Here is a 12,632-nt window from a genome sequence, read left to right on the forward strand (position 1 = left end):
TTTCATGATTCATATGTTTTTATCTTTTTTTCTTCTTCTTTAACATTTCTTGTTGTACTGGTTTGGTGGTGATAAACTCCTTTAGCATTTTCTTTTCTTTTTTTTTTTCTGTACATCAGATTATTTATTCACTTGATTCTTAGATTCACTTGTTGATAGATGCATGTTTGTTGTTCACAATTTGTATCTTTACCTTTTTCTTCTTCCTCTTCTTAAAGGAAACCTTTCAGCATTTCGTATAATACTAGTTTAGTGGTGATGAACTCCTTTAGCTTTTCCTTATCTGTGAAGCTCTTTATCTGACCTTCAATTCTGAATGATAGCTTTGCTGGATAAAGTAATCTTGGTTGTAGGTTCTTGGTATTCAGTACTTTGAATATTTCTTGCCATTCCCTTCTGGCCTGCAAAGTTTCTGTTGAGAAATCAGCTGACAGTCGTATGGGTATTCCCTTGTAGGTAATTGAGTCTCTTTCTCTTGCTGCTTTTAAGATTCTCTCTTTGTCTTTTGCTCTTGGCATTTTAATGATGATGTGTCTTGGTGTGGTCCTCTTTGGATTCCTTTTGTTTGGGGTTCTCTTCGCTTCTTGGACCTGTAAGTCCATTTCTTTCACCAGGTGGGGGAAGTTTTCTGCCATTATTTCTTCAAATAGGTTTTCAATATCTTGCTGTCTCTCATCTTCTGGCAACCCTATTATTCTGATATTAGTGCGCTTGAAGCTGTCCCAGAGGCTCCTTACACGATCTTCACACTTTCGGATTCTTTTTTCATTTTGCTTTTCCAGTTGGGTGTTTTTTGTCGAATCTTTGGTTTGATTCTTGTGCTCCTCTGGTCTGCTATTGGGTATAATATTCTTTATTTCAGTCCGTGTATGCTTACTTTCTAATTTCTTTATCGTAGCATCGAGGGTCTCATTAGTTTTCGTGAGGCTCTGCTCAAGTTTATAGCAAGCCCTCAAAATTGCGATTCTTAGCTCCATATCCTCCATTTCTGTCATGTTTTTTTGTCTCCGCATCTTTTATGCTTTCTTGGTGCACCCCCTTGTGGTCTTTGTGCGCAGTCTTGTTCTAGCCAAGCCTTAATTGTTGTAGTTAACACTAGAGGGATTTGACCACCAGGCCGACTGGCTGTAGGAATCAGCTGTGTGGAAAACGTCTGTCTTCTGGAAAGGCGCTAATCCAGCCTTTGCCTGAGGCGATCGGCAAATGGCTGTGCGCAGGGCTTGGGCGGGGCGGGATCAACAGGGCTGGCGGAGGGAGCAGTTATGGCCGCTCTCAGTCCCGTTCCCAGAGGCTCTGCTTCTCAGAACCCCGGCAGCCGCTGCAAACCTCGGAGAGAAAGCTGCCCTCAGGTTCCAACTGATGCCGGATAATCCCGCTTCTCCCATCTGAGTCTGAATCCCTAGAGACTCGCCCGGATCTGGAGCCCAGAGTCTGAGACTCACTCCCAACCGAAAACGACAACCGCGCCCTCAGCCACCAGCCCGCTTTCGCGCGCACCTCGGTACCTTTGTATTTTCCACACTGCGCCTCCTCTGAGCCTCGGTTTGCTGTTCTCTTTCCTTCTAGTTGTAGTCGCTCTTCAGCCAGCCTTCCTGTGGTTCTGGGTGATGTCCGTTCCGTCTTTTAGTTGTATTTTTGAAATGGTTGTATGCGGCAGCGGTCTCCGGTGTTTACCTACGCCGCCATCTTGGTCTCCAGTCTCCTTTAGCATTTTCTTGTCTGGGAAGCTCTTTATGTCTCCTTGGATTCTAAATAATAGTGCTGCTGGGTAGAGTAATTTTGGTGGTAGGTACCTGGTTTTCATCATTTTTAATATGGCCTGAAAAGTTTCTCTTGGAAAATCAGCTGACAGTCTTATGTGATCGCCTCACAGGTAATTGCTTTTTTTCTTACTACTTTTAGGACTTTCTCTTTGGCATTTTAATTATGATGTGTGCTGGTGTGGGCCTCTTCGGTTTCATCTTGTTTAAGATTCTCTGTGCTTCCTAGACTTGTATGTCTATTTCCTTTACCAGGTTAGGGAAGTTTCCCATCGTAACTTTCTAAAACAAGTTGTTTTGTTTTGTTTTTAATATATTTTTATTGATTTCAGAGAGGAAGGGAGAGGGAGAGATAGAAACATCAATGATGAAAAAAAATCATTCATCGGCCACTGCCTGAACGCCCTCTACTGGGGACCAAGCCCACAACCCAGGCATATGCCTTTGATAGGAATTGAACCTCAGACCTTTCAGTCTGTAGGCTGACACTATCCACTGAGCAAAACCAGCCAGGGCTCTAAAATAAGTTTTTAATTCCTTGTCCTTTCTCTTCTCCTTCCAGCATCCCCATGGTGCAAACGTTGATATGACTGAAATTTTCCCAGAGACTCCTTAAACTATCCTCATTTTTATTTATTTATTTATTTACTTATTTTTGCTGTTCTGATTGGGTGTTTTTCCCTTCCTTATCTTACAAATCACTGATTTGGCCCTCTGCTTCATCTTCTCTACTGTTGATTTCTTGTAATATATTCTTAATTTCTGATGGGTCATTTTTGTTTTCTACTTCTATTTTTTTTAAGTATTTTATTTTTTTAAATATATTTTATTGATTTTTTTTTTTTTTAGAGAGAGGAAGGGAGAGGGATGGAGAGCTAGAAACATTGATGAGAGAGAAACATCGATCAGCTGCCTCCTGCACACCCCCTACTGAGGATATGCCCGCAAGCAAGGTACATGCCCTTGACTGGAATTGAACCTGGGACCCTTCAGTTGGCAGGCCGATGCTCTATCCACTGAGCCAAACCAGTTAGGGCTCTACTTCTATTTTTATGTTTCCTATCTCTTTGTCAATGTTCTCAGACAGTTCATAGAGTATCTTTATAACCAATGTTTTCAACTCTGCATCTAGCAGATTGCTTGTCTCCATTTTATTTAGGTATTGCTGTGCTGTTTTTTCTGGAATTTTGTTCTATTTTCATTTGGGACATGTATCTGTCTCCTCATTTTGGCTACCTTGCTGTATATGTTTCTATGTATTAGGTAGAGCTGCTATGTCTTCCAGTTTTAGTAGAGTGACCTCATATAGTAGGTGTCCTACAGGGCCCAGTGGCACAGCCTCCTCAGTCACCTGAGTTGGGTGCTTCAAGTAGGCATCCTGTGCAAGCTGTGTACACACTCCTGTTGTAGTTGACCTTGACTGCTGTTGGCACCTCAATAAGAGGGATATACCCCGAGGCTGATCAGCTGCAAGAACTCGCTAAGACTGCAACAGAGGAGCTGCCGTGCAGAGACTGATTCAATGGAGCAGAACTTGCTTTTTAGCAGGGATCTGGTGCCAAATGAGTCTCTCTTGAGTGTGTCATTCATGAAGGTGCTTGGGTGGTGCGCTTCAGCCTGAAGCAGTCCACCAGGTGTGCTAGCTCTAGGGCTACCCAGATATTGCAGGCCAAAGTCAGCTGCCACCTGTGTCCTGCCCAGCTTAGCTACAGAGCAATCTGCAAATGGCTCCTATTTTTGCTGGCTTGGAGGTGGCCAGGAGAGGCCAAGCTGTGAATTAAGGCTGGCTTCGACTAGTGTTGGGCATGGGGTTACTTAGAAGCATAGGGCACCTGGAGACCAAATGCTGCTTGTTTGGGGTTCATGGACCTTTGAGAGATTTCAGGAAAGTCTACAGCATGAGACAAGACAGGCTGTTTGTATGAAAAAACCACTGGAAATAGTTTGAATGAGCCCTAAAGTTGGGTGGGGCGAGATATCAGGGAATCACCTGCTCAGGGAAAACGGTGTTAGGCTAATGGAGACTCAGATATGGTGCCAGCCTGCAGGCTCTGTGGGGGGAATGCTCACCTAAGAAACAATGGCCTCTGACAGTACTTCTGCAGGAGAAAGCTGGCCTTCCAGCCTTCAACCTGAAGCCAGACAATTCAGTTTCTCCTCCTACATCCCTGCTGCCTTTTGGGCTGCTGCCCAATGGCTAAAGCTCAGAGTGAGCCCGAGTACGTCTGTGCGTGAGTCATTTGAGAGGCATGCCCGAGACTATAGAAGTGCTCCATCTCACTTAGCCACAATCCCTGTTGGTTTATGCAATCAGAAGTTATGGGGACTTCTCTTCCTGGCACCGAAACCCTGGGGCTGGGACCAACAGCCAAGATATCCCTCCTGGTTTTTAATGACCAACCATGAATGTGGGGCCAGCCCATTTTGCTTCTCTTCCACTCCTACCAGTCTCAACATGGCTTCTGTAGATTCTTAGTTATAGGACTTTGGTTCAGCAAGATTTCAGGTGGTTATGGATGATGGTTGTTCTGTAGTTTAGTTGCAATTTTGATGTGGTTGTCAGAGGATGCAAATACCACATTTACCATCTTGACCAAATTAAATTAGATTTAATGCATAAAAGTAATTTCACCCAAGTTGCACTGACACGTATCACAATTTGATGATGGAAATATGTCCAGAGCTGCCTAGGAATCGAGAATATTTTTGAGTGAATGCCTGTGAATTTCTTATCATAATAAATATGTTGTGATAACCATATTCTCTCAGTAATCTGCTTGCACAATTCTGTCACATTGGCTTCCTCTGTTTACCCTTAATTGAGTCTCACAGAGCCAGTTTCAACAGCCAGTTTGTTTTCTATGCTGGGAGCCTTAGATATTAAAGACAATGTTGAATCTGGCTGCTAAGCCAAATGGAGAAAAACAAGTACATAGTTAATGATGAGAGGCCGTAGCTAATATGATTTAAAATTACATCAACATTGCAGAGAGACTAGCTCCTCATGATGACATTTCCTTTTTTCTTAAGCTTTCATGATCAACAGCAAATGGTACAGTACTGTTTCAATCAGTACTGAAACCAATCAAACATTATACCACAGTTATCCTGATTTAGTGGGATATATAGGCCATTTTGAAAGTAAGGCTACCTTTTACCAAGAATAGTGTTATAGCAACTTCAAGAATCCCTGTTCATTTCATAAAACTTAAAAATTACTAAGATGTCACACACAAAGGAAATAAGGAATGCCCAGAAAAAAAACTGTAAGTAGTGAGGCATTGGGATAATTTTTTAAAAGAATAGAGGTCTTATTATGATGTCTACATTTTCTCCCCTTCTTTTCTCCCTGTAAGCAACAACACCAAATAGAGTTCTGCAATCAGATGCCCTGAAAAGCTACACTCATTTTAACCACCTCAGTAGTTATGTAAATTCTCTAAGACTTAGTTTTCAACACTTTACTTAAAACCGAATTGCTTCAGCGAGGCAGCATTTTCTCTGTGACAAGGGTGAGCCACTGCCAATGTTAATTTTCCTCTCCATGCCTTTTCAGCATATACATTTCAGCTGCTATGCCATTGATTCTTTTCCTCAGCAATACTCTGTTCCTTTTGCAAATAAACTTTGCCCTTCAAATGTGCTGCCGGTTGCAGACCTCTAGCCCAGGGCTCAGATTGGCTTGGGAGCACCTCTCCCCTCACTCTCACCCAGGAAAGGATTTATGATTCCTTTTGCTGAGATATTTTTAAACTTGAGAAGTTTAAGAATAAGTCAGTCCTCCACACCCACTCCATTCTACTACTCCTTAATTTTGTTTGTAAGTTTGATCCTCGGCGCTGCTGGCTCTTGGGTGGATTCCATACAGTGCTTTCCCTAAGTGTAAGTAAGTGAGAAGATTCTAGTTGGTTCTCCTGCTTTCTGCTGTGAACTCTCTTCAGATTTGCCCCTGAGGTGGCCCAGGAAGAATCCTCAACCTTAAAGCTTCTGATAACCTGTGTCTCCTGAGAAGGTGCAAAGAAACTCAGCAGACTCAAGACCGGTTACTAGAGTCACCGTTCTGTTGAGAACCTAAATACAACCATTACAGAGATAGTTATGCAGCAAGTGTAATCTGAGGTAGTAGAAGGATCACACGCTTTGGGGCTATCATTCAAATTTACCGTATGCATGACTTTAAGAAAGTCATGTAATTTCCCTGATTCTCAATTTCCTTTTCTGTATATTAGATTTATTAAGAGAATCAAGTGAAATAATCTGCATAAAGGGCTTAATGCTGAACCTGGAACAGATTAGGTGCAATAAATATTAAACCATAGCATGTTCATTCTGGGGTCTGTGTACACAAGGCCAAAAAATAATGTCAATAAAGATGTTTGTGTATCATCTATTCTTTCATACTTAGGTAAGTGCTTTTGTTCACAAGGAACATTAGGCTGGTGGATAAATTATTTCACAAACCAGAGCATAAAAGGAGCTTGATAAATAGGCCTCTCTCCCAGTTTCTATTCATATATGCTTATGTTAATTACTAGGAGTAGCATGTGATAGAGAACATGACTAGAAAAAATGTTTAATTTCACCACAATCTTAGTTATAATGTAACACTTGTTTGAAGTATTTTTTTATTTCAATCCAATAATGATTTATTGAGAAAGTTATATTCTTATATGATACGACCAGAGTGAATTATACTTTTATAAACTAATTCAAATATATAGAATATAGTCATTGAAGCAATCAAATTCTCCACTTTCTAGTAGGGATATAAATTAAATAGTCTGAAAATTATCAATACATAAATGTTTTAACAAAATAATTTTTAAAAATTAAGTCAATAGAACCAGGCGCTATGTATAAAATTGTTTCCCAAAGCTATGAGTGCTCTTGTTGAGAAAAATTACCTCAAAGATATCTTAAAAGATAATGAATTCTTCAGTTATCTTATTCACATTTCTGAACAAATTATTTTCATCTCCAAACTGTTGATGGTTTGTATAGGAATACATAGATCGTTAGGTAGGTAGATAGACAGATAGGTAGGTGGTTAGGTAGGTAGATAGATAAATTTCAAAAGGCAGAAAAACTTTTCCAACAGATTATTTAGAGTAGAGTAGCACAAAACCTTCTCTGTCAAGATAAGTTTTTCAATGTATTTTTCAATCTGGTGTGATGGCACTACAGATTCTTAAAACAATGCAATTGGTATGGCATCTCTTTGGGAGACTGCTAATTCTGCAAAGCATAACGCCAATATGAACACAAGTGCACCCAGATGGTAGTTCACATCCCAAAGCAAATTTGTGCATAACTTTCCCTTCAAGACTAAATAAGTTTTCAATTTTCCATTGCCTTGTATGGGTTATAACTGAGGATTCAAAATGAGGTTCAGATGCCCTGGCCGGGTGGCTCATTGGTTGGAGCATCACACACACACACACACACACACACACACACACAAAAGGTTGTGGTTTTCCACATACCCAGGTTGCATGTTTGATCCCCAGTCGGGGCACCCACAGGAGGCAACTAATAAGTCTCTCTCTCTCTCTCTCTCTCTCTCTCTCCTCAGTTGGGGCACCCACAGGAGGCAAATAATAGATCTCTCTCTCTCTCACCCCCTTCCTCTCTCTCTCTAAAAAACCAATGAATATATCCTCAGATGAGGATAAAAAAATGAGGCTCTAGTGATCAAAGTCACATATGACAGCAGCTCAGGAACGTCCCAGATAGCACAAAGCCTGGCATTTTTAGGCACAGTGCTCTCTTCACATTGATAACGGTGTAGGAGACTAAGAAAACAAGAATACTTCACTGCCAAATTTTTACATTTTGTTATTTTTTGTTGAAACAATTCAGCATGAAGATATGATGACAAAAAATTACAAACAGTCATATATGTCACTGGATGAATTAGACCTAATAATTATTTTATCCATAATAAGCGTAGAAATGCCATCCTTACCCCTAAATATAATAAGATTCCATAGAACATAAATTTCCAGAAAAAGCATCGCCGGAGGGCATTAATGAGTTTGGGATTTTTCTTTGATGCCAGCTCTCTGTCCCATTCTCTGCAAAGGAATAAAATTGGGATCAATAAGGTGATTGTACAAATATTTGAGTTGTTTTAGTTTCCTTAATATAGTTTTACTCACAAGGACATCCAAGAAGATTAACCAAGTGATTAAAGAGATAAAAATTTTGGAGACCTTCAAACACCAACGCTCAGTCAGATATTTGGCAGAATTCAATGCTCTACCCTATATCAATTTTATTTGTTAAAGAAAGGTTCTGGGCTTCTTAAAAGCAACACAAAATGTAGACAATAAAGTATGACTTGTGAATAGACATTGCTATGATTGGAACAAGGAAAAAGATAAACAAGTATTTGGTTTTTTCTTCTTCACCTCTTGATTTTTACCTGTTTAGAATTGTAGTACATTTTATATAATTTAACCATCAAATAAAAAACAAGATAAGAAAGTCAAATGTATTTTTCTGTGGTTTAACATTAGAAAAACTTGTCAGTCTCTGTTTTTTAAATGTAGGGACATGACACAAGTATCATCAAACTTAATTGTCAACTACCTAAAGTCATTCTAAAGTAAGACTTTACAAGATCACAACAGAATCAAATTCTATATTTTCTAGTAGGAATATAAGTTAAATGGCCTGAAAATTATTGATACATAAATGCTTTTGTTTTCTTTTAAGTGCTATAGGTTCATCAGCTGACTATAATTATTTTAAGTTATGCCACTACTTTCTATTAGTAAAAGCCCCTCTTTCCCTTCTCAAGAGTGTAAAATATGGTATCTCTAAATATTACCTTCATCTTCATTTTTAAACTGTAGAGATGAAAAGTTTCATGAACAACAGGCATGAACTAGATAAAAGCTTTGCATTTGATCAACGGCTATTCATGTAACTATCAATCTACTACTATTACAGGTGGTTCTAAGCTACTCCAAAGAACGAACACACGACTGAGATTTATAGGCAAGCTTGGTAGTCTCTGTACATGAACAACGGCTTTCCCCAGAAGCCTACTATCTATAATGCCTAATTACCTTATTTTATCTCTCTATTTCTCTACCCTCTTCCCCACACACATGGAGCTTGCCTCCTATCCATATCATTCAGTGACTCACAACAAGATAAATATGGAGGCAGACACAGCTTTCCTCCAAAGGAAGAGTCAGATGGAAAAGCCAAAGAAATGGTTTCAAGGTGAGAAGAAATATTTAACACTAAAGTCATGTAGAAAAATGTCATTATATTTGACAATTAAGAGGCCTCTGGTAACCCCGATCAGTGTGGTTTTAGGAACATGGTAGACATGGAAATCATATTTTAGGGAGCTGAGTTGTAAATAAAAGGTGAAGAAGTGAAAATACCAGCAGAGCAGAGAAATATTAGCTATGAAAGAAAAAGAAGAAAAAGAATGGGGGCAGTGACCTGGGAACTTTTTTTAATAGGTAGGACTTGAATAATTTGTAGCCCAAGAGAAGTTAGCAGATTTAGGAATTAGTCCTTTGTCTTAAAAATGTTAATTTCCTACTCCTACTGGCCTAATTCTTTGATTAAAATAAAGAAAAATAAGGTTGAATATCTTACTTTGCCTTAAAAATGTAAAAAAAAATGAAATGACTTTAATGACAATAAAGTAATCAAATTGCAAGCCTACTCAACTTTATTTTGGTACAGTAGTTAGTAGCAAATTTTCATTTTTATGATTTTTATTTTATTTTATTGCCAACTCCCTCTCCCTTTCATTTGGTATCAGACCCTGTGCTGCTGGCACAAGACCCCATCTAGCTCATTCATGGGTTGTGGTTGGTCCAAGGAGTGAGCATGTGACTCAAGAGTCTCTGAAATTTTTCACATTTGGTCAAGGAGAAAGGGCTCTGTTCCCTGTGGTTTATAAAGATATTAGCTAAGAGTTCTGAGGACTCACTGCATGGAGGAAGCTCCTCTGAGAACATAAAACCAACAGAAGGCATATACCATCAGCTGGTATTTCAGTCCCTGTTTCACTCAGTGCCTAAGGTTAGTTCTCCACCTGGGCCTTCAGACAGTTAGACTACAAAGCCAATAAAGTCCTTCTTTGTATTTACTTATGCTAGTTCATTGGGTTTCTTTCTCTGGCATCCAAAGGGTTCTAATCAGTACTCTTAGGAAAAGGGACTTCTTGTAACGGGAGAAACTGTTCCTGGGGAGGCTGGGAGTGCAGACATTGGTTTTACAATCCTGGCTCTGTCAATCATTAACTGGCAAATTACATCAACTCTCTGAGCCTCAGTTTGCTCTTCTGTAAGATGGAGATAATAATGCTTTCCTCCCACAGTGGCTGAGAGAGACACTATGGCTGATGGCCAGTACGTACTCAAAATCACAAAATTTTTATGTTTCTTTGCTATCCAATAGCCATTACTTTAAGATTTCATTTATATTCAAAATTTAAGATTTTGGAAGCAAATATACATACTTTCCTTCATATAGATGTTATTTCAGTCTTTAAAAATATCCATCTAGTGTTCTTTAAAGACAGATAACTTCTCATATTTCTAATATGTGGAATATGTATTTTTCAGAAGAAAAAAAAGTAATTTCTCAGGAGAATGTTTTCTTCCATCCTTTCACTGTTTAATTCTTAATTGATCCAAGCTTCAGAAAGAAAATAAGATGTTCCTGTTTTAAATATGCTATTTTACACATTTAACCCTCTAATATGTGTTCTCTAAGTAATTAATATTAATTACTCTCTCCAACTAATAAGCAATGTATATGAACATACCTTTCTAATATTTCAGAGAGATTGTCAGCAGAATCAGCTGAAGAGATTTGGTATATGTCTGACAACTCCAGGCGCTGTCTGTACCCTTTCCCCAAAATTGGTCCAGTCCAACTAAAATAAAAAGAAACACAGAAACATTTACTTGATTTTGTCTCTAATACAGACTTGGAATCTGATGTCAGTTCAAATCTTCTGGCATGTGGAGAAGGGTGGACACATACTATAAATATGAATAACGTAAGTCAACATATACATAAATACCAGGGCTTCATATCTTATGGGACACATCTGTATAAAACACCCAGTACCTATGAAATAATGTGACTGTTGCTATGTAAGAAAAGGATCAAGAATGATGGTAGAATCCTTCCTAGAGGGAAAAAAAACCTGCTAAACATTTTGTATTAGAAGTATTCTTAAAACACACACAGCCCCCAAATAACCAGATATTTGGAGTTTATAGCTTGCTATAATTGCTAAAGTCCAGTCTCTACCACTTCAAATATAAAATGATCTGTGGATAAGAAAGTAGACTCTCAATCAACACCCTTTAAACCTTACACATGTGTTACCATAGCACATGAAACTCAGCAATGAGCTATTTAACGAATTGACTATATATAGCTGGAGGGTTAATGAGTAGTCTATATCAAATTGTTTAATTATCATGTCTGAATTATTACTTGAGGGTGGGGATCATAACTTCCTTATATTTTGTCTCCTTACCCTGAATCATAAATAACAATTTATGATTATTGAAACTAGTGAAGCTGGTATGGTAAATAATTAGGCAGGATACCCCATTATTTTCAAGTACATTGTCTCTAATTATCATGGATAAGGCAGAATAATCTTCACAGTGATAAGAAAATATAAAAAGAAGAAGGAAAAGGAGGGAGAGGGAGGAAGAGAAATATAAAACAAAGAAATCATGTACAAAGAGAAATTCCTAAATGAAATTTGAGCATTGAGACTTTTCTTGAATGAAATTTCATTTACTGAAGAAAGGAAATGAACTTCCAAGTAGTGATCCCCAAACATGCTCTTCCCTTAGCATCTTTTTTTCCTTCAGAGATGTCTAAAACTTTGTGTCATTGAGAATTTGGTAATGTATCAAAATGCATGTTAGCCCCCAAAATCAAACAGGTCCAGTTCTTTGCTTACAATTCCTTGGTCTCCAGCTTCTTTAGTTGGCCCCTGCCTAAATTCCTGATGTCTCTACAACGTGTCCTTCCTTTAAAGGTAACTGAATTAGGGCCCAGTGTGAAGTCTAAGTAATTTCAACAACCATTTCTTGCTAAAATATCAATGAGTGACAATGGCTTATTATGTTACTTTTTTCCACTAACTTGCAATATTTGCATTCTTAACAAGAGCTTTAGCAAAAAGGATGATAATTAGTTTTTTGTCTTTATTGCCCTGTCTGATATATTGCTAATAATTCCTGGAGAACAATAAAAATAATTGGGAACCATTTGAATATTGCAATTAAAGTAGTGCCATGACAATGCAATATCTGCAGTGACATGATCTAGACCAGCCGTGGGCAAACTACGGCCCGCGGGCCGGATCTGGCCCGTTTGAAATGAATAAAACTAAAAAAAAAAAAAAGACCGTACCCTTTTATGTAATGATGTTTACTTTGAATTTATATTAGTTCACACAAACACTCCATCCATGCTTTTGTTCCGGCACTCCGGTCCAGTTTAAGAACCCATTGTGGCCCTCGAGTCAAAAAGTTTGCCCACCCCTGATCTAGACAGTGATGTCACACCCACCTGGTGCCATCCTAGTATCAAACATAAGCACTGGAAGTAACCTTGGAAATATAGATGGCAGTTAGGCTGTGAAAAATTTGGGACAGCAATTTAGGATATAAACTCCATCATGTTGATTATGAGTCTTTGTAAACTTAAACCAAAAAGTGAAAAAGTGAAGCAAGTGTTTACTACTAAAAAATATATGTGATATATGTGCGTGTGTGTGTGTGTGTGTGTGTGTATAGTACTTTCCAAGGAACTTTTACAAACATTAGCACATTTTGATTTTACTTGTTACGTAGCCTGGCCATT

The 12,632-nt window shown here is 38.5% G+C and overlaps 1 protein-coding gene across 8 annotated transcripts in view; it reads right to left on the bottom strand.

Moving 5' to 3' along the window:
* Positions 1-12,632, bottom strand: part of CFTR (cystic fibrosis transmembrane conductance regulator) — a 200,394-nt gene that overhangs the window by 148,359 nt on the left and 39,403 nt on the right. For 7 of the 8 annotated variants that reach the window (XM_023763608.1, XM_023763605.1, XM_023763604.1 and 4 more), the window contains 2 exons: positions 10,561-10,671; positions 7,726-7,834 (listed from right to left, as the gene is read on the bottom strand). In XM_023763608.1, coding sequence (XP_023619376.1) covers positions 7,726-7,834; positions 10,561-10,671 — 220 coding nt within the window. The remainder of the gene's footprint in view (positions 1-7,725; positions 7,835-10,560; positions 10,672-12,632) is intronic. The other variant, XM_023763610.1, reaches the window with a different exon arrangement.

Source organism: Myotis lucifugus, unplaced genomic scaffold (genome assembly GCF_000147115.1).
Source record: "Myotis lucifugus unplaced genomic scaffold, Myoluc2.0 scaffold_293, whole genome shotgun sequence".
Classification (NCBI taxonomy): Eukaryota; Metazoa; Chordata; class Mammalia; order Chiroptera; family Vespertilionidae; genus Myotis; species Myotis lucifugus.